At 34.1% G+C, this 21,230-nt stretch overlaps 2 protein-coding genes across 2 annotated transcripts; one reads left to right on the forward strand and one right to left on the reverse strand.

Annotated features, from left to right (window-relative positions):
• Positions 1-6,400: 6,400 nt before the first annotated feature.
• On the forward strand, positions 6,401-16,184 carry LOC129802508 (tetraspanin-7). The gene is made up of 4 exons (XM_055848405.1): positions 6,401-6,647; positions 11,363-11,551; positions 11,631-11,948; positions 15,352-16,184. The coding sequence occupies exons 1-4, from the start codon at positions 6,585-6,587 to the stop codon at positions 15,499-15,501; spliced, it is 720 nt and encodes a 239-aa protein (XP_055704380.1). The 5' UTR covers positions 6,401-6,584; the 3' UTR covers positions 15,502-16,184.
• A 2,739-nt stretch (positions 16,185-18,923) lies between these two features.
• LOC129802490 (phosphoglycerate kinase) lies at positions 18,924-20,545 on the reverse strand. Its single transcript, XM_055848383.1, has 3 exons — positions 20,352-20,545; positions 19,348-20,292; positions 18,924-19,282 (listed from the first exon to the last, which is right to left on the reverse strand). The coding sequence occupies exons 1-3, from the start codon at positions 20,411-20,413 to the stop codon at positions 19,042-19,044; spliced, it is 1,248 nt and encodes a 415-aa protein (XP_055704358.1). The 5' UTR covers positions 20,414-20,545; the 3' UTR covers positions 18,924-19,041.
• Between the last annotated feature and the right edge of the window lie 685 nt (positions 20,546-21,230).

Consider the following 21,230-nt stretch of genomic DNA (forward strand, 5'->3'; position numbering starts at 1 on the left):
TCCTGATTAACCAACAATAAAAATGCTCAGCAGACAAAAAAGCTCCGTCGACAAAGAAAATGTTAGACCAAAAAAAAAAAAAGTTTTTGCTTAGATTTCTATCGAATTCGGGTGTATTATTTTCTTTTAGTCCTCATACCTAAAGAGTGTGAAATAATTTCTTTTCAAGACACACAAATAAATCACAACAGCATGAAAAGTAAACCACCGACTTGGTCGTATAATTCCCAGAAACCACCCCATTAGCTGCCCAACAACGTGATTGTACAGTAATTCCGTCATACCTCGAAACAAAATTGACCAAAATGTGGGAAGGTGCTGATGGGGTGAGTGGGTAGAGATTAAAGACAAATGACCCACGTCTAGTGAAATGGTCCCTATGAAATCAATCAAGGTCCTCGTGCTCAACAGCTTAGCAATCACAAGGACTTTTTGAGCCAGGTAAGTGGGAAATCCATCGATGATCTCATTCGTGACGTGTTACTTTTGGTGAAAAATAATTTATTTTTTACTGGAGAAGTTTCTGTTACTTGCTAAATACACTTATTGAAGATTATTTAATTAAACGATATTAGATTATTTATAATCCAAGGAAACTTATTCAAAATGAGATTATTAATTATCACATTTTCCCCTACTACCAAGGGCAATGGGCTTTTTGAAGTTACATTTTATAAACATTTATTTCTAAACATATTTAGGGGAAAGGCTCATAATTTTGTCCAGTTTCTTATTTTGGCCACTTTGAGGATAAAAGTAGACATTCAAAATAAATTGATTAAAATTATGGAACTTTATTCCAATATTTGATGAATAATGAATTCTATTTAAATATTTGTTCTTTTTGGAAGATTTTAACACTAAATACGTTAAATTTTGAATATGATTTGGGTTAAAATTGCTTTGTTGAAAATTCAGTGTGAGCAATTGCTTACGAGAAATATGACAGAATTTCGTGTTTACTTCAGTCTTATTTAGCTGTGGTGAAGTACTATCAATGTTTCTTCGCTTTTTTTGAGCGATATTATTGAATATTCATTGAATATTTTGTTGATTCACGTTAGTGATGATTTGTACATATGACCTGAAGTGAGATTTGCCTTGTGAATTAGATTTTTCGTGTGAAAAGTGGGAAATTTTCTAAGACATTCATTTTCTAAGACATCTGGTCTAAGACAGACCAGTGAGGTGATACTCCTTATTTTGGACAGGTTTTTTCTCACGAAATTTCGTGAAGTTTTAGCTTTTTTGATGACTAGGTTGGACAAATGCCTGTAGAAACAAAGGAGCATTATCTCTATGAAAGAGATGTAGCGAGAAATGCCTTGAAAGGCTACCGGAAAGGTCAAGGAATGCGCGAATCCGCACGTACTTGGAGTACCGAAGTCAATTCACTTTAATGAATGATATGGAAAGTTTCCGGGCTTCTTGTGACATTCTGCGGTTCCTTTCCATGAACAGAAAGAGGACTTGGTAAGATTGGTTCAGGAAATGAAGAACAATTGGCAACCTGTTGAGGTGGATTAGCTGTCCAAATTTACAGCCAAGTTGTCCAAAATAAGAGTCAAATTCACCTCTACATATCAATTCATTTTTAAACATATTAAAACTAATTTTAGTAAAAAAAAAATATGATAAATAGCTTGCCAAGTTTCTAAACAATCCTTCTGAAAAGAGAGTAACAAAAAAAGTCAATTAGTATCGAAAATATCACACTTGAAACTTGGAACATCGATGCTTATAAGCAGACTGTCCAAAATTATGAGCCTTTACCCTATTTATTATTATAAATTCTCAAACATTCTTAAGAAGTAACGTATATATTATATAATTACTCAGCCCGTATGGCATAAATCGGTCTCAAATTTTAGTATGTTATAGCTAGACCTAGGAATTAGCCCCTTGCAAGTTAACTTTTTATATGGAGCTATTTGAAGCCAAATCATAAATTGATCTTCAAGTCTCGGACTCAGCTCACAGTATTCTAAGGGAAAATGTATTTAAACAGAAATCTACTAATATTTATCCCTCCACACTGTATCTGACCTTATAGCACGAAAGAACTTATCACTTCTGAGATACTTCGTGTAATGGTCGCGAGTGCAAAATCATCCCGTTTTAATTTAATTGCAAGTATGAGAAGGTGGCTTCAACTCCGCAGGCCACTTCCAGGGACTTGATTAAAAACAAAAAAAAACTTAAACTCCTCCGACCCCTCTCACCCGAGCTAGAAAAAATCAAAAATAGATCTTTAAAAAAATGGATCTTCAAATTATCAGAATTCTCAGAATTTGAACTGTGTTAAGCTGCACTCTTAGAAAAGTTTAGACATGGTTACTAATGAAAATTAGTTGATCGGGTGAATTATTATCAAATCTATTTAATTATGGTTCTCATAATCCTGAAAAAAATTTCTCATAATAATTTTATTAGTAATGAGAACATTAGGCAATATTTACGTGGATAAGTTGAGGCAATTATTTCATAGTGATTTCATACAATTATATTTGTTTGTGTTAATTAAATGAAATCGATATCCCAACTAATATTGGTCACTGGTTAGTTATGATAACTAAAAGAAAAATATTCCGTAACTAGTATTGGTCAACTATTTCATTTAGTTACCCTACCTAAATATATCGTCGGTTGTGTCTACCTCTGTCGTATCTGCATTTCTTTTGTGTCAGCATTTCACGCAAGAGGGGACGTCTGTATTGTAGCTTGCACCAAATGCAGATACAAAACAAATGCAGATACGACAGAGGTAGACGCAACCGACGATATGGATGGGTCATATTTTATAGTTTCCATCCTAACTATATATGAGTTTGTTGAGACTAAATTTTTCTAAGTAAGAGTGTGGTTGAAAAATCCTTGAAATGTGTTACCTTTGATTAATGTCATTTAATATCGCTCCATTAATCCCTCTCAACAAAACCATTTCTTATTTCTGCAAATCATTTCAGCTGAAACATTCGTCCTCTGCATAACAACCCTTCATTATTCTTTTAAAAAAAATTATATAAATCTTTGATAAAGCAAAAAAAAATCTTACTGAAGTACAAAATTCAATAAATTTAAGCACAAAGAAAAGTCGTTTGTTACTTCAATGAAATAAGCAAGTAATTTTATTTAATTTTCCTAAATTTCGCTTCACAACACACACTGAATAATTCAAATGAATAGAATTCTCATGAAGAGTAAGTTCATTCCTTTGGGGTCGCAGTTCAAAGGATCCACGACTTTTTCATGTCTGCAAAGCATGTGAGATATAAAAACCATGGAATAAAATTATTTATCGACTTTATGAGGCTGTAGTGACTGTTAATGTTTATTTTGTGCGTGGTGGAAAGGGGTTAATTTGGATATTGCCCTCAAATAGCCTTTTATTCCTCTTCTTTTCATTGCTCAAACTTAAAGAAAAAGAGCAATATTATACCGATCCTTTAATTCTTGTTTCTTTATTCTATTTAAATTTAAAATTCATCTGAACTAGTTTTTCGGAATAATCATGTGTAAATCTAACAATTTTGTCCGATTGGTTTATAAGTTTTTTCGGCGAGAACAAGTTAAGGTATTTGTGAATTTGTCTCATTTCCATAGAATTGGTAACCAATTAGTTATACTACTTAAAATCAATGCATTTAGCATTAACTTAGCATTAACCTAAAAATATTCGACAGTCCTTCATACGTAAATGAAATTTGCTTTAATGCGCCAAATATTAACAAAACCTTTTTATAGTGTGTAGAAGCCATTATTTAGAGCCCTAACGGTGTCAGATAATCGTCACAGTTTTTAAAGAACCCTCTTGAATTTCTCAACGTGAAACTCTTCAAATGTATTGTGAACTACGAGAGTAAGATAAATAAAATCCCTTTATTTTTTAAAGTCATGAAATTTCTCTTTTTCACCCCTCGACATGATAGGTGTCAAAAGCTCTGGTGAAATTATGTGTTTTACTTCAGTGCTAACTAAAATACCGAAAGCCAAAATCCTAAATGTGAAAAATTCCGAATAATCCCGAACGCCAAAAACCACAATATTCAAAATCGTGAAAGTGTCGAAATCACACGGAGAATAATTTTCCAAAATTAGAAAATTTCCCTTTTCCTCCAGAAAGCACAGGTTCAATCGCGGGAATTTTGGCTTGCGGAATTTTGGCTTTCGGGATTTTGGCTTTCTTGGTTTTGGAATTTTCGGAATTTTGGCTTTTCTGGGATTATGACGTTAGAAATTTTGGCTTTCTGGACTTTAGCGTTCTCAGCATTCTGGTGTTGGAGATTTTGGCTTTCCGGGATTTTGACCTTTTCGGGATTTTGGCCTTTGTGGAATTATGACGTCATAAATTTTGGACTTTGACATTTTCGGGATTCTGATGTTGGAGATTTTGGCTTTCCAAATATTGGCGTTCGGGATTTTGGCTTTTGGGATTTTGGCCTTTACGAGATTTTGGTGTTTCCGAGATTATGGCGTTTGAGATTTTGGCTTTCCGAAATCTTTAGTGTTCGGGATCTTGGCTTTCGGGATTTTGACCTTTTTAGGATTTTGGTCTTTTCGGAATTCTGATATTCGGGATTTTGGTTTTCTGGATTTGGACCATGACCCGATTGAATCGTAGAATTTGATCAAAAAAATCCAACGCACATCAGAAAGACATTTCTCCTTAAAAACCCAGTTGAGATCCACTGTCGGCTATCTCTTTCTATAGCATGGTAAATTAAATTTTGAAAATGCTCTATGGAGTATATTTATCAACCGATTTGGGCAAATTCGGCATTATTGGAAAGGTCTTGGAATCTTACTCATCTTCAACTGATTTGGGTTTCTCAAAAAGTTCAGGAATCAAAACCTTTGTATAATAAAAAGATTGTCATGTTAAAAAAAACTAAAAAGATATTTGTTTCCAAACCGGAATGTTCAAACGGAAATGTCGCACACTACGTGAGATTTGCCAGGCAGACCCTAACACGGCAACTGCTCACTTTTGGGGTCAGGAATGTTTAAAACCAAGTCTGAGGATTACAATAGATATGATTATAAAAAAAACACACACCTGAAAAGTTACGTACTTTTCTAGTTACTGTGCTTTTCTCCGTGAGTTGGGCATTTAACAATCGAATTAGCATACATAAATTAATGCAAAAGTTTTGTGGTATAGTGTCTAATTCACGAGTTCAAGCACTTCACAAACGTGGAATATTTTCCTGTGCCCTTCTTTTACTGTGTTATCTACAGTAGAGCCTCGCTATATAGACCATATTTGGTTCCAGATTTGACACTTGAGTCGCACTGTAGTCCATGACATTTTTTAAAATTATAAACGACTTTTAGTATTGAAATTGCTCGACGGCTTCCACTTTCTTTGCGATTGTGGTAATTGTCCTCGCTCTCTTCATTATGGAGGATCACAATTATCACAACTACTCAATAAAGTTTGCCAAAAATATTAAAATGATTATGAAAACATGCATGTCGCGTACTAAAAAACATAACCTAACTTAAAATCAGTGTTTTGAAATCAACGGTCGATAAATTGTGGAGCGATGGCCTATAGCGGGGTTCTACTGTATTTTGATTTTGTATAACCATAGAGAAGTTTTCTTTATAAAAAAAATCGTAAGTTGCTTAAAATCTTATTAATTCGAGCACTCTACTAATTTCCCTTAGTCTTTTATTTCGATTAATGCGTGGTAGAAGAGGTCATCGACGACTTTATCAATTGATTCGAATATATAGTGTTTGCTCGAGCTTGTTGTAAAATATTTATGTAGGTACCAAACGAGAGAAAAGGATTTTGCGCGGGAAAGTTTCCTTCATTAGGGCCACGCTATAAACCCAAATTATAGTGGGAAGTAATTTCGCAACGTGTGATCCAGAAAAATGGTCAAGGAGGGTCAGTAGGTGTGTATGAGCCACTTTCCAAAGGAATCTCACTAATGGCAACCGGTCACTCACCCACCACAAAGCCTATGTGCTGGACATGGGGCTCGTGTGGAAAATTTCAGGGAAAAATCTATATTCCCCTATAGAGTATATATTTGTGTAGTGGTCGTATCGTGCATTTAGTAGAACATGATAATTAGCTATAGCCACTAGCCCCAAGAACAGAGTCACATTGGAGAGAGTTAATGTTTTTATTTTCCTGTGTGGTTTCCACGACAACCTTTGTGGAAATTGATGGTCAAAAGATTAATCGGCAGAGAATTTTTTACACAAATTTCTCTTTCTTGAACTAATTTTAAATTAATTTCAAAATAAAATCATGCGTAAAGAACTCCAATTCAATCCTGGCGGATGACGAATAAAAGCCACTAAAATGAAATAAAATTCCTTTATTCAAACCTCCCTTCTTTATCCCTTTTCACCCGCTTTTAAGAGTACCTTGCCACGCTAAGTCAAGCCAGTTCCCATTCAAGTGTGGTCAGGCACTCACGTTCCGGACACTCCTTCAGCACTTTCAATTTACCTGCAGACAAGGACTTACCAGTGTACTTCTGTCGGCAAATCTCTCAGTGTTTGCTAAATTAAATATTTTATTAAAAATTTAATTGTGCCTAATTAGAAAGACGTAAATTGTGAAAATGCGGTCCTGTGGAATGAATTTAATTAAGACAATTTTATTTATTTTCAATTTCATATTCGCCGTGAGTATTTTAAATTTGGTCCTTTAATTTTTCTAATAAATAATTAAGAATAATGTACAAGACAAAATTTAGTGACATAATTCTTAGTGAATCGGTTTTTCTTTGCACTGGAAAAGGAGATATAAATGGTTTTTAGATTTTATCAAGTTTTTAATAAATCCGTCGTACTATCAAAGGTGTGGGTCTACTTTTTTTTAAAGTAGTTTTGTGTGGATTTTTTGAAACACTTAATTTTATGTATTCCGTGTATTTCTAAAATATTATTGCCTTACCATGGTATTGAATGCCACATGTCGTTAAGTTATTTTTTAATAGGTATCGTATTATTTTATTAGTTATAATGAATATTTTTTTAAGTTATAACGAAATGAAAATATAATTTTTTTATTTTAAATCCATGTACTTGAGTGACTCTAACACGGATTTCACTCCGGAATTTTTTTCCGAATTTGAAATCCTATCAAGTAATTTTCGTGGTTTTTGTTCAAAATTTAAAGGATCATTTGCTCTTAACCCTTAAACGACGAGACATTACGGACTGAAAATCAACAATAAACAATTGGATGAAGGGGTCTCGGTCAAAATCCCGAAAGCCAAAATCCCGAATTCTTAAAAGTGTCATAGCTACTCCCACGATTGTACCCGCGCTTGCAAAGGGAAAACTTCTGTGTCTTGGGAAATTATTCTAAACATTTTCCTTCATATTTCATCCCTATCAGGATTTTGAACATTCGGGATTTTGGCTTTCGGGATTTTGTCCTTTTCGGGATTTTGGCTGCCACCGGGATGAAGAACTGGCGTGATGTGTATTGATAGGGGACTCTCAATAATAATTAAACTGAGAAACATAACCAAAGATAAGATAAAATTAGAAGTATAAAAAATAAATAAAATCAATTATGAACTTGAGATATAATGATTTGAGATTTTAAATATTTACTACATAGCAAATAGCTAGAGACTTGCAAAATATATTCTAGATTCCTTCAACCTTCTACTTTATAAATATGTACATACATAAGAAGAAAATAACTTTAGGTAGTCAGGAAAAATTATTTTCTTTATGGGACACCGGTGTTCCAATCCTCCTTAAAGGGTTAATATTTTATCTTAACTTAAATTCTTCTAAAAAATCTTGCCTTATATGTAATTATAGAAGTTCAGCTATGTATTAAATCTTAGACTTGAAACCCATATTAATCCTCTTAAGTCCTGATGATAAGCCACTTTTTAAATTTTGACATCAAATAATAGTAAAAATAATTCCTAACTCTTACGGATTTTTTGGGACTCTGAACTGGATTCCAAAAGGAAAATATGGATATTCTGGGAAAAAATCTTTTGAATTATTTAGAATCGTTAAAGGATATCTAGGATATTTTTTGAAGGATCTCGATTAATTTCTGACCAAAGATGAAATTGGGGATAGTGGGTCAATTCACCCCTAAATAGTAAATTGGATTTTGAGGTCGTATTTTTTTTTATAAAAATGTTAAACCGGAAAAAACTTAGTATATTCTGTGAGTTAGTGTTAAGACAGTTAATAATAAGAATAGGAACAATTGTTCTTTAATTTTATTGGTTTAGAAACGGAGATTTCACCTGTGTGACAGAATGCGTGAAAGTCTCTCAATGTTGAGCAATTTCACGGAAAAGTGGAACAGTTTATTATATTTATTTAAAATCTCAGATATACCAGAATGTATTTAAAAAAAATAGTATTTTATGACTTTTTAAGGCTTTAAGCACACGATTAATCTGCGTCTTTCGATAAGGATAAGTGTTCGAATTTCGTATTCCAAATTGTACAGAGCAGGGTGTCAATAAGTCCTGACACGAGTTCTTAAAGTGTAAATAGGTGTTCCTTTCGGTGGCAGCCAAAATCCCGAAAGCCAAAATCCCGAACGCCAAAATCCCGAAAAGGCCAAAATCCCGAAAGCCAAAATCCTGAAAGTCATAATCCCGAATATTCAAAATCCTGAATGGGATGAAATTATATGGAGGAAAATATTTAGAATAATTTCCCGAGATACAGAAGATTTTCCTTTGCCTTCAGCAAGCGCAAGTGCAATTGTGGGAGTAGCTATGACACTTTTAAGAATTCGGGATTTTGGCCCATTCGGGATTTTGGCTTTCAGGTTTTTGGCGTTCGGGATTTTGGCTTTCGGGATTTTGGCTTTCGGGATTTTGACCGGAACCCGAAAGGAACGGGTCATTCCTTTCAAGATTTTGAACATTCGGGATTTTGGCTTTCGGGATTTTGGCTGCCACCCCTTCCTTTCACCCTAAATATGGGTCTTTGGCAGTGCTAAACTATTTCTGATTATTGAAAAATTACTATATATGGGAGACCGGGGTACAATTAGCCAGTGAATTTTTCTCGTTTTCCTTAAAATGTAACATTGAACAAAGTATTTTTTAATGAAAGTGGAAATACATCCATATATTCCCTGAAATATTTATAAGTCTAATCGTGTAGGATAAACTTATTATGAGTATGCAGATTAACAAAAAATCGTTGCAATTCTAATAGTTTGACGACCGAATTTCTCTCTAATTCGGGTGACATTTCAATCCCAAATGCCCGAATTTGGGAGAGTCTACTGTAGTTCATAAAAAATACTATTGTTTCTGTCTTAAATTTCATTTTAAATACATTTTTAGGAAATACATTTTTGAAATTTCGAGCTCAATCAACGAGAACCGGCATATTTGAATATTTGAATTTGTTTTTAATTAAAATAATTAATTATTTGTTACAGAAAACTTCCTCATAATCTACATGAAACTGCCCCTCTTGTACCTTCAAAACTTAAAGCAAAATTGTCAGAACTCTCTTAGAATTTTGCATTCATGAATTCTTTCTATTTTTTAACTATGTAATATTAAAGTTTGAAGTTTCTTAATTAAACTTTTCTTAGAAATTGTTGATTCTTTTTTTCAAATAAAGTTTCTTTTGAGGCAGAAAAGTCATTTAATATAAGAAGACATGACTTCAAAAGCGAATGGCTAAAACTTGTTTTGCTATTACTCATTCGTTTTTATTCGTTAATTAAATTTGCATGTTTAATTTTCAATGAGCCTTTTTTTAGAATTACGTTTTTTCTCTGTATCATTCATGTAATTAAATAATATTATAGTAGTTCACATAAAAAGTTTCATTTACAAATTAAAGTTTTAGCTTATTCTACACAGAAAAAAATATTTTGTAAAATTGTTCTTAAATGTTTGTGAATTCCTAGTGGACATACAAAATGCTCGTAAATTGTATACCCCTCAAACAAATTTGTAAATGTTTGTTATTTTCACAAATATTGTTCGTGAAAAGATCACTTGACGAGTTTTTGTTGTTTTATTATCATTTGTTCGTAAATGTTTGCAAAAACAAGAAACATTTTCGTAAAAATTTGCTATTTGTTTGTAAAAGTTTGCCTGACAAAAATATACGAACAAAAGTTTGTAAAATAACTAAAAAGACTCTTCAAGTGATCATTTTACGAACAATGTTTGTGGAACAAGCATATTATTTTACGAACTGTTTAGTTGGTTGTACAATTTACGACTATTTCGTACGCTCCCAGTGGAAATTCACGAACATTTGCGAACAATTTTACGAAATATTTTTCAGTGTAGATACGTGACGGGATTGAATTATCACTGAGAAAAAAAACGTGGGTGCGATTAGCTTTTTTTCCTCATAACCTTAACACTTTTTAGGTGTAAAAATATATCAACATTTTTTAATTTTAATTTTAGACCTTTTTAAGGGTAAAATTAACATGAAAAAGGGTAACTTTAGCCCCTAATACACCTAAAAAGCATAATATTTACACTGATTTCGGATCAATACTGCAGGGTAAAATAAATATTTCCGGGATGTTATTTTAACTTTTTCGGATTTCTCTCAGTGTTATATAGAATTAAGTGCTTTATTCGCCTTATTGCACGTGAAAAAGGTATAAAAGAATAGTTCTAAAAAATGCAACTAATAAAGAATAAAATAAAATTGCCAGGTTTTTCAAATTTACAAAAAAGCCTTTATTGCATAAATTCCAATAACAAAATAATCCTAAACCTATGAGTGACTTAACGAAATTTTTATTACGGTCATGCAAGGAAATTTCAAGAGATGTTTACAAAAGAAAGGAACCATATCAAAAGCTTTTCTAAACCAACAATCAGAGAACTGAAGAGTCATAAATGCGTTGAAAATTGAGCAAGGTTTAACATCAACCTCAGTTTTCTCTTTTTCATTCATTATCGTAATGTTGTCTAGAATCAATAATTCACTTCCATTCAGAAATAAACAACCAACGCAATTAGTTTTGAAATAGCTCAACATTTTGTTTACTTAATTCTTAAATACTTAAATATATTTGTTAGCGCTCAAAGTCGATTTCTTTTCTTTATTTAGTATAAAAAGAAGTTGCTTTACGAAAAGCTTTCAAATTAGCAGAAATAGGTGAAAATTAACCCATTTATCTTTCTAAATTAGGAATATACGTTACATTATTCATATCTACATATCGTTGGCCTAAAAAAGACTCTTCAGTCCTCATTCCGAGCTTCTGGGTGGGATTTTAATTTACTTAATTAAATAGAGGGACATTTAATTGCGCAACTGTGATGCTTAATTAATTATTAATTCTTATGGAGAGAATTCCATTCTCTTTCTTCAAATGTTCATTATCCACTTTTATCTGAATTCCCTGCAGATATCTGGGCTTGGTGTCCTGATAGCTGGAGCTCTTGTCCTAGCAGATGTCGGAGAATTCAGTCATTTCATTGAAGGCCGTGTGGTAGCGCCCCCAATTGTCTTGATTGTCGTTGGGGCTCTGGTATTTTTGGTGGCCTCACTGGGTTGCTATGGAGCAATTCGGGAATCTCCGCCCCTTCTGACTCTGGTAAGTGGAAATAATCCTGATTGTTATCTTCGAGGTCCTCGCCAGGACAAATTGACACAATGAAATCAATCATTTTCAGTTTGCTGTGTGCCTGGCTATCATTTTCATCGTGGAACTTGCCGTGGGTATCGCGGCTATAGCCTTCAAGTCTGACCTCGAGAACGCCCTGAGAACCAGTCTTCAGAAGACCATTCGCAATTCCAACACGGAAGATCTACGTGCTTGGGACAATGTACAGAAGAAGCTTCAGTGCTGTGGTCTCGATGGGCCTGCAGATTGGGTGGATTTGAGTCGTGATCGTTACCTCAGACCCAGTTGTTGCCGACCAGAGTATATCGATGCCCAGACTAAGGATTGCAGGAATGCCCTACCACTGCACAAGGATAAATATTACCAGGTAAGTTGAAAAACAAGTTAAAAGCCTTTTATCTGCTTTTTACAAGTCAATTCTTAAGGGGTTACGTAGGTCACGAAGACTAAAAAACAGCCTATTTTCTTTAATATCTTCCCATATAAAAGATAATTCAAGCTCTTTCTATAAGCATATAAAACTCAACTCGTACTTGAATTAAGAATTTTTGAAAAAAAAATTAAATTTGTATTTTTGAGAGAGTTTTATTAAAAAATATATCATTTTCGGAATATTTTATACCATGTTTCATACTGTAAAAACATGCATTAAAGGAAACAAAAAATCCTTCGTACAAATACGAGTTTAATTTACTTTATAACAGTAAATATTTGGTTTTTTTACTGCAAATTAAGTTACTCTGAGTAATCTTGATTAGTGCAAATAATGTTTTTTTTTTCAAAAACTGTTTCCGAAATTTCAGGATATAGTTCAAAAATTGTGCTTTTATGTGCTTAAAAGCTTAAATTATTTGTTTTCATTAACTGAGAAATAAATTATAGAGAATATCTGTTTTTTTAAGTATTCCTGATCACGTAACTCGTTGCAAGCCAACTCATAATGCTTACAGATTGGATCTGAATAGAATTTGGTTTACAATTTCTAGTTTAGTCTGGAAAATTTGCAATGTTTCAAAGAATTGTTACTTATATTTATAAGTCCGTTACTTGATCTAAAAATTATTTTACTAACCCAATTAAAACGGTTTATATTATATGGTCATTTGAATATTACAAGAACCATTTAAAATGAACATATTTTCTGCTCTAAAATTATAAAATTTTAAATATCGAGTAAATTGTCCTTAGAACAGTGGAAGATCAAGATATCAACTATCCATCTAAAATCCAAACATTAAGCAATCATATTTAAACATAATTTAGAAAGTGAAAAATTTCAAGTTTTTGACGTTACGTTATAGATGGCGGTTAGGTTTGAGTTTACTTAACATCACGCCGCCGTTTGTCCGTCCATGAGTCTGTCCGTCTATAATATGTTATCAGCTGTACAGTCCAAACGGTTAGAAATAGAGACTTGTGACCTTCGGAGGAACCCCCCCCATAAGTCGAAATTTCGAGTTTCTCGAAGCTGAAGTTTAACCATTGTAGAGGGCCTATTTTCAACCCATTTTTTTAATTTTGATTTTATGGAAAGGTGATCTTATTGAAATTTCCAACACGGCTGTTATCGGTTTACAATCGATTCAATCGACCCTTAATTGATTTTACTCTTCCGAATATTGCTTTTCATTATTCGAAACTTTGTTACTAGGCTAGAGGTCAAACGTTAAAAAAATTTGAACTTCCGTTTCCTCGGTGACCCTTCTCCTCCATGAGTCGAAATTGTCCAGAAGTGTGTCTTCTACTTTTTCTCCCACCCCTCTTTCCCACCAAAACTATGTTTCTTGATCTATTTGAAAATGGCTTAACCGATTTCTTTTGTTTTCGGATAGGAGAAGGCGCGCTACCCTCCTACGACTCAAGCTTTGAACAACTCAATTTTCCCAATATATTTTTAATGAATTTAACTCATTCTAATATTATATTTTAATAGCTAGTCCAATGCCTCAAATTTCCTGAATAGATCCATGGCTCAAATCCATTACGAATATAGAAAAAAAGTGAGTTGTCCGAAGCTTGAGTCGTTCGCAAGTATGGCGCTTTCCCCTGTGTTTTAAAAAAAGGTAGTCCATATGTGAACACTTCGTCAATTGCGAAAGAGTACAATTGAGTGAGAGTCTACTGTATCTATGACTGGAAAATTCTAAATTTTGAGTTTTTCGAAGTCCAAGTTTGACCGTCCTGAAAGGGTATAGCCGGTATACCATATAGTCAACCGATTTAGTCAAATTTGAATTTTTTAAAAATCTGAGAAATTGCGTACGCGGTTTCTGGTTTCATACTTAAAGTCATACTATTAACAAGCACGATATTGTTGCTTTTGTAATGCCTTAGAAACACCTTTTAGATCAGGAAAATCACAGGAAATCAAAATTCACAACCCTTCCTTTCTCCCACATTTTGCATAATGTCTATTTAATTCTTTCGCACTTCAAATTAAATTGAGCTAAATTGCGAAAGAATGAAATAGCAAATGCAAAACATGTTAGAAAGACAGGGATTCAAATTTTGACTTCATGAAATTTTCCTGGTCTAAAAGATGTGCCTGAATAATGATCTAGGATCCAGCTTGAATCGATACATCGGTGTACACACAAAAAATACTAAAAGCGATAATTCACGTAGTGCACTATATCTTGTAAGTTCGGGCATTCGGCAAAACCGGGACACACTTTGCCATCCCTTTTATCTCAAGCGTTAATCTTGTGTAGGGAAGGATGGGTCAGATTCACATATACATTAATTTCGAAGATACACATTTTTGGGAAAATAAATGACTTCATATGAATTATGATACATATTTTTAGGTACCCAATTTCCAAAAGAAATGAGTTTAATTTATTTGGACATGGCTCATATTGCCCCACCCTCTTTATAAGATTGATCAGTGTTTGCTGATAACACAACATTATGATAGCTCTGATTTTATGAAAAAATCACTCCTAAAAAGTGATTTATGGTGTTATTCCAATGAAAAATGAAAAGGGGAAATCCGTCTCCTGAACATTTTTTTAGCACTTTGCTATTCTCAAGTGGGGCACTCAATGGGTCAAGTGGTAGAGCACTCGCTCTATGATGCAAGTGTCCCGGGTTCGAATCCCCTTTAGGCCACCAGGAATTTTTCTGGCGTTAAAGGTGTTCGGATTGCATCCAGTAAGCTTCACTGCACTTGATTCCACGGGGCATGGGACTGACAACCCCATCCCTGTATAAGAAAAAAGAATAATGGATGTCCCGAACTTCCCTTGTGGGAGCCCTAGTTCCTCCATGGAACGTTGTGCCACCATTATTATTATTATTATTATTCTCAGGTGCTTCTGCATAATTGACTATTCTTTGTATTGATTCCTGTCTCGACTGCTTGGTGGTTTCAGAACATGCCAAGGACTGAAAAAATAGTCAAGACACGAACCAACACAAAGAAAATTCAGTAATGCAGAAGGACTTGAGAACAGTCATCATAGTCATGTACTAAAAAATATTTTCATTTTTAGTACTTTACTGTTCCCAAGTGCTTCTACATGATCGACTTTTCTTTGTGTTAGTCCTTATCACGACTGTTTGGCGATTTTACAACACGGCTCGAACAGGGGAAAACAGTCGAGACAAGAACTAACACAAAGAAGAGTCGATAATGCAGAAACAGTTGAGAACAGTAAAGTACTAAAAAAGCATGTCGATTTCTCTTTGGAATAGGACCATTATATTACATTAGGAGCTCATTCAGACGTTTCAAAGGAATTAACAATTTATTTATTGCATTCTTTCAGGATGGCTGCGTGGATAAGCTGAAGATGCGCGTAGAGTCCAACGCATCAATTCTGATTGGTGTGGGAATTGGAATAGCCTTCATCCAGATTCTAGGCATAATCCTAGCCTGTCTCCTCGCAAATGCCATTCGCAATGAAAATGCTAAATAAAATGGACCATGAAGAAATGCAACGCTCCATCAAATACAAAAGACAACCACATGGAAAATCAAACTTCCACATATTATTTACAAAAAAAAAAGAAACCAAAAATAATGAAAAGCGAAGGAAGGAACATTTTTTCTCTACTTCCCATCGAAAATCATACACACAATTTTTTGTCCTAGCCGTAGAAGATTTTCTCCAAATTCACAAGAGCTTCTTGCAACCAGTTTATTAATTTCTTTTCTACGTGGAACATTATTAGAATGTCTTTAGGATATAAAGTAAGATTTTAATATTGGCCTTAGAATGTAGATTTTTAGAACATTAAATCGTCTTTGATCAATTAAGTCTTGTTGCAGTGAAAAAAGTTGATTGAAAAATGTTGGAAATTATTGATGGAGATTCAGTATATTTCGTTGAAAAATTGATCTAATATCCGTAGATTTGTGGGACTTTTGAGACGAAATAACACGTAGGATTCCAGCTGTTTGAGATAAGCCTTAACCTCTCTACCTCAGTTTTTGCGTTGAAAAGTTTTATTAAAATGAATTGTTGAGGTTATTTCGTCTCGATACATGGTTAGAATCGTTAGAATGCTTCTTAAAATATTAATTTAATAATGACATTTTTATGTAAAATGTAATGTAAACTGAGTTCTAGCTGTAAATAAATCTAACTCTAAAATTTAATTTTTTCTTTTAATTTTTGTAAATCGTCTGCAAAGCTGATTGAATTTTCTGTCTCAACTTTTGAACTTTTTCAAGTTGAATAGTGCTCAAGACTAAGAAAAAATCCTTTTAATCTGTAGCACCAAACTCTAAAAGTTAACTGAAATTTATAACTGATTCTAAAAAAAAAATAAGTTTTACCTATATTTAAGTGGAACTGAGTCATATCAGAATGTAATTTAGCTTGCCAATCTGTTTGTGCAGTTAAATTATATCACGATAGGATAAATTAAGCTCATTCAAAACCTGCTCCAAATGGAAATTTTTCGCTATTCCAAATGGAAACATCATTGTTTTCACAATAAATACAGTACTAAATTATTATATTTATATATTTTTTGTACCTCAGTTTCATTATTTAGCTAATTTTGCTCCAAATAAAGCGAAAATGCAGTCATATTCACAAATTTTAATTTGTTAATTTCTCAGAAAAATTAAAAGTGCACATTTTCACCATCGAATTTTTCATCGATCGACCATGTTTTCCAATGAAAAACACAATGAGGTGCCTGTTGTTTATTCGTTTTGTTAAACATTTATGTCATATTTCTAGCTAATTTTAATTAAATTAAGTTTTAATCTTTATTGTTAATGGTACGTGAAGTTTTCAAATGAAATAATTATTTATTTCGTGAACAAAAAGAGTTTTTCTGAAGTGTCTGCAAATGCTTCAATTGGAAACCCCGGAAATATGATTTTTTGGAGAGATTTTGTTATTGTCTCAGATGGAAAGGACAAAAGACCAGGAATATGAACAAATCCTGCACTCAAGAGCAGCTCAACAAAGTTTTGGGCGCCTTTCGTCGCGGTTTCACTTACACAGTAAAAACTTTTGGACACTGACCAAAATATTGGAACAAGTTTTCCTTGGAACAAATTTTTTTGGATTCGATTTGCACCTAGAAAAGATACTTTTTTGTTCCAAAAAGTTTTCTTTATAGTTTTGTTATGAAATACGGTTATAATTTTGCTAGAGTTTTCTTTTGGAACCCTTTTATACGGTGAAATGTTTACAAATTTGAGTTGATTTCGTTTAATACAAATTTGTTCCTGAAAGTTGGAATAGAATTTGTTGCACTCGGTTGTTTTGTTCCCACTGTCAGGAACAAATTGGTACATTTTATTTATAAAAATATTTGAAAATATATGAAAAAATTGAAAATCTTTATGATTTTCAAGTCGTCTCTTACCTCGTCCCTTTGCCTTCTCCCGACCCACTATCCTGCATTTAAAATTCAAATTTAGAATAAATATGTTTATAGTGTATTTGCTATGTTATGGAAACGACTATGTATTATGGTTTGGGATGCATTTTAAATAATTAAATTTAAAAAAATATTATTTCTACATCTGTAACATATTTGTTCCAAAAATTTTCGGTGTGCGTGAACGAGGTAATTTTTGGAACAAAATTGTTACTCATATGGGGAATCTTTTTGTTCCCATTGTCGGGAACAAATTTGTGTAAAAGATTTCGTCTTACAGTTAAGGCCTATACTTCAGTCGAGATGGATTTCGGTGGTGAAAGTTCATAAGGAACATCAAATAAAAATCAACTTGAGAGTGTTTTATACAGATGCGTGCATGATGAAATCATATGCGAGTGCTGGCAGCAGGAGAGGAAGGGAATCTCGAATTAAAAAAGTGAAACCATGTAGCACGAAAATTGCCACAGATTTGGCGTCCTCTTCGTTTCGTTAGTGACGGGTGACTGAGTGTGAGAGGAGGAGGGATACGATTTTATACTAGACGAGCTAATATATTGGAACAAATTCGTTACTAATATTGGATATCTTTTTGTTCATCCTAGAAGGTACAAATTTGTTCCAAAAATTTTCGGTGTCCGTGGATGAGCTACATTTTGGAATAAGTTCGTTACTAATATTGGGTATCTTTTTGAGTATTGTAAAATGAACAAGATTAATGCCAAAAATTATGGTGTCCGTGGACGAGCTAATTTTTAGAACAAATATGTGCCGAATTTTTTACCGTATACACTGTCTCCAATTAGAAACTTTCCCTTGTCTCCATTTGGATTAATTTGTTTCCAATAGAAGCATTTTGCACTTGTGTATTTTTCTTGTATTTAAGAAGTTTTCAAATTATATCTAAAGAATTTTCACTATTTAATTCTCTTCAGAAAAAAATGAACTTAATATGTGTTGAATCTTCTGTCAAAGTTAAAGCGTCTGGAAATGGTTTTGAATTAGGACATTTACCCTTAAGCTCAATTTTATTTAAAAATAATGTAAACGGTTTACAATAAAGTTAGGTTCATGTTTTGACCATTTTTAATTAATATTTTAAATGAGGCAACAAACTTTTGATTTCTCAATAATTACCAACTTTTGGAAAACAATTATTTTTGATATGAAATAAAATTAATTTTTTTTTTTTTTGAAAAATATAAATAAAATTTACGGATTACAGGGAACTCATTTGGAAAAAGAAAAATTTGAAAAAGTAATTTTTTCTTTCATTTTTTTCACTTGTTTTCTCACGCATGCATTAGGCAACTATTGACACTCACTGTAGATGAAAAATCCCAATTCCAAAGGTGCCCCACTTTCAAAGGTTCCCCACTTTCCCCTAAAAACCAAAAAAAGTCTCTGTCCTTATTTTTTCCAGTGTATTCAACGTCTCTTGATTTTCAAATTCAAACTAAAAGCCTGTCAAATTCCCAAGAAAACAAATCAAGTGTTCAATTCAAACAAAAATTTTATTTTTTCTCAAAGAAAAATCACGATTATGCCGAATTCATGGATTTTTTGCCTTATTACTGCTATTTTGGGATGATATTGTCCTAGACACTGTGTCTTTAGGCGTTGCTAAGAGCTGCGACTCCTGGCAGAGTTTTGCCTTCCAAGAGTTCCAGCGAGGCTCCGCCTCCGGTGGAAACATGTGAAACGGAGCTTTCTGTGCCCCATTTCGCGCAACAGGAAGCTGTATCTCCGCCTCCGATGATTGTAACACATCCAGCTTTGGTGGCATTCACCACTCCGTCCATGAAGGACTTGGTGCCCTGGGCAAAGTTGGGGAATTCGAAGACTCCTGGAGGACTGGAGAGAGGAAACAAAAGATTATCAGGAAAAATGCCTGAGATGAATTTTTTTGAGAGGCTTACCCATTCCACACGATAATCTTGGCACGAGCAATTGGAGCAGCAAAGAGTTCACGGGATTTGGGACCTACATCGAGACCCATCCAACCATCAGGAACCCCCGATTCCACAGAAGCTTCTCCCACTTTGGCATCCTCTCCAAATTTGTCTCCCGTGACAAAGTCCACGGGGAGATGGAGCTGAACATTGTTCTTCTTGGCTTTATCCACGAGATTCTGCACAATCTTGGCACCATCCTCATCGAAGAGAGAAGCTCCAATCTTCATGCCATTGAGGACTTTCAAAAAGGTAAAAGCCATTCCTCCTCCAATGATCATCTCATTCACCTTGTCCAGCAGATTCTCAATGAGTTGGATCTTATCAGCTACCTTGGCACCGCCAAGTATAGCTAAGAAGGGCCTCGGTGGGTTATCCAGAGCCTGTGAGAAGTATTTAAGCTCCTTGTTCAGCAGCAATCCAGCTGCTCTCTGTGGGAATCCCTCTCCCATCATGGAACTATGAGCTCGATGGGCTGTCCCAAAGGCGTCATTTACGTATACATCTCCCAATTTCCGCAGACTCTCCCGGAAAGCAGCCACTTTCTCCGGAGCTGCTTTAACTTTGGCTCCAGTTGCATCAACTCCTTTGCCTTCTTCTTCCACGTAGTACCTCAGATTTTCCAGCAGAATGACACTCCCAGCTGGTGGATCCTGGCATGCAGCTTCCACCTCAGCACCAACACAGTCACTGACAAACTTTACGTCCTTCTTCAGGAGACTCTTGAGCTCCTCAGCCACAGGAGCAAGAGTATACTTGGCATTTTTGCATCCATCCGGTCGCCCAAGATGAGACATCAGCACCACAGACTTGGCTCCCTTGTCCAGAGCATACTTTACACTGTCCAGAGCAGCCACAATCCTCTGGTTGCTGGTAATCTTGCCCTCCTTGATGGGAACATTGAAGTCCACCCTGCAAAAAATACTCCATCATCAAGCCCCACTTCAGACGCCTTTTCTACCCAAACTCACCTCATGAGGACTCTCTTTCCTGCCAAATCCACCTTCTCGATACTCAACTTATTGAGAGCCATTCCGTGCCTGACCAGAAATCTGTAAATTGTGGAGAAATTTGCTCTTTTTGGGGACCTTCCACCGAACTCGCCGAGTAAATTTTTGACAGTACGTGTTGTGAATGTCAGCGCAAGGTCAATGGGTAGAACAGTACAGTGAGGAAAATAAGGACGCAATTCTCCTGAAGAAAATGCCCCAAGAAACATTTTCATTTCTCGTGTAATTCACGTCAGGTACAGTATTTTTGAGGCAAAAATCAACCAAGATCAAATTGATAAAATATAAAAAGATCACTGCAGTAGAGTCTCTCAAATCTGAGTCTCTCAAATTCGAACGCCGTTTGGATTCAAAATGTCAATTTGTGAGGTTATGTTAGAAAGTTCGTATTCTAGGTGAATGAAAATCATATATATGTGCTTCTTCCTGAGTGTTTACATACATTATTATCGTACAAAATGAAAAGGAAGTATGTTATCACTAAAACTTGCGGGAAAGCACGAGACTTTGATTCAAAGTACAATTTAATCTCACATAAATTTCGTTGGTATATATGAAAATATATATATGAATATAATTATAATTATAATATATATGAATAAATAATATATGAAAATATATATATAATATATGAAAATTTGAAACTTTTACAGGAAAATATATTGATATGAGTCCTAAAATCCTTACCAAAATGCTAGGAAAAAGGAAAAGCAATAGAAATTGGCTTTTTGCTACAAAAATCTGTAAAAATTCTAGTCAGCAATTTTTGTCATTTTACAGAAAATGTATATAAAAATGACAAGAAAATGAGAAAATATTTAATGGCAAATTAATTTATGA

Source organism: Phlebotomus papatasi, chromosome 2 (assembly GCF_024763615.1).
Source record: "Phlebotomus papatasi isolate M1 chromosome 2, Ppap_2.1, whole genome shotgun sequence".
In the NCBI taxonomy this organism is placed as follows: Eukaryota; Metazoa; Arthropoda; class Insecta; order Diptera; family Psychodidae; genus Phlebotomus; species Phlebotomus papatasi.

What these genes read in the sequence shown, in the direction of transcription:
- LOC129802490 (XM_055848383.1), bottom strand. Translation starts at nt 20,413, where the DNA reads ATGGCTCTCAATAAGTTGAGTATCGAGAAGGTGGATTTGGCAGGAAAG. An exon ending in GGAAAGAGAGTCCTCATGAG is followed by an intron (nt 20,293 to 20,351) that starts GTGAGTTTGGGT and finishes TATTTTTTGCAG; the next exon opens with GGTGGACTTCAATGTTCCCA. An exon ending in AAGATTATCGTGTGGAATGG is followed by an intron (nt 19,283 to 19,347) that starts GTAAGCCTCTCA and finishes TCCTCTCTCCAG; the next exon opens with TCCTCCAGGAGTCTTCGAAT.
- LOC129802508 (XM_055848405.1), top strand. Translation starts at nt 6,585, where the DNA reads ATGCGGTCCTGTGGAATGAATTTAATTAAGACAATTTTATTTATTTTC. An exon ending in TTTTCAATTTCATATTCGCC is followed by an intron (nt 6,648 to 11,362) that starts GTGAGTATTTTA and finishes AATTCCCTGCAG; the next exon opens with ATATCTGGGCTTGGTGTCCT. An exon ending in ACAAGGATAAATATTACCAG is followed by an intron (nt 11,949 to 15,351) that starts GTAAGTTGAAAA and finishes GCATTCTTTCAG; the next exon opens with GATGGCTGCGTGGATAAGCT.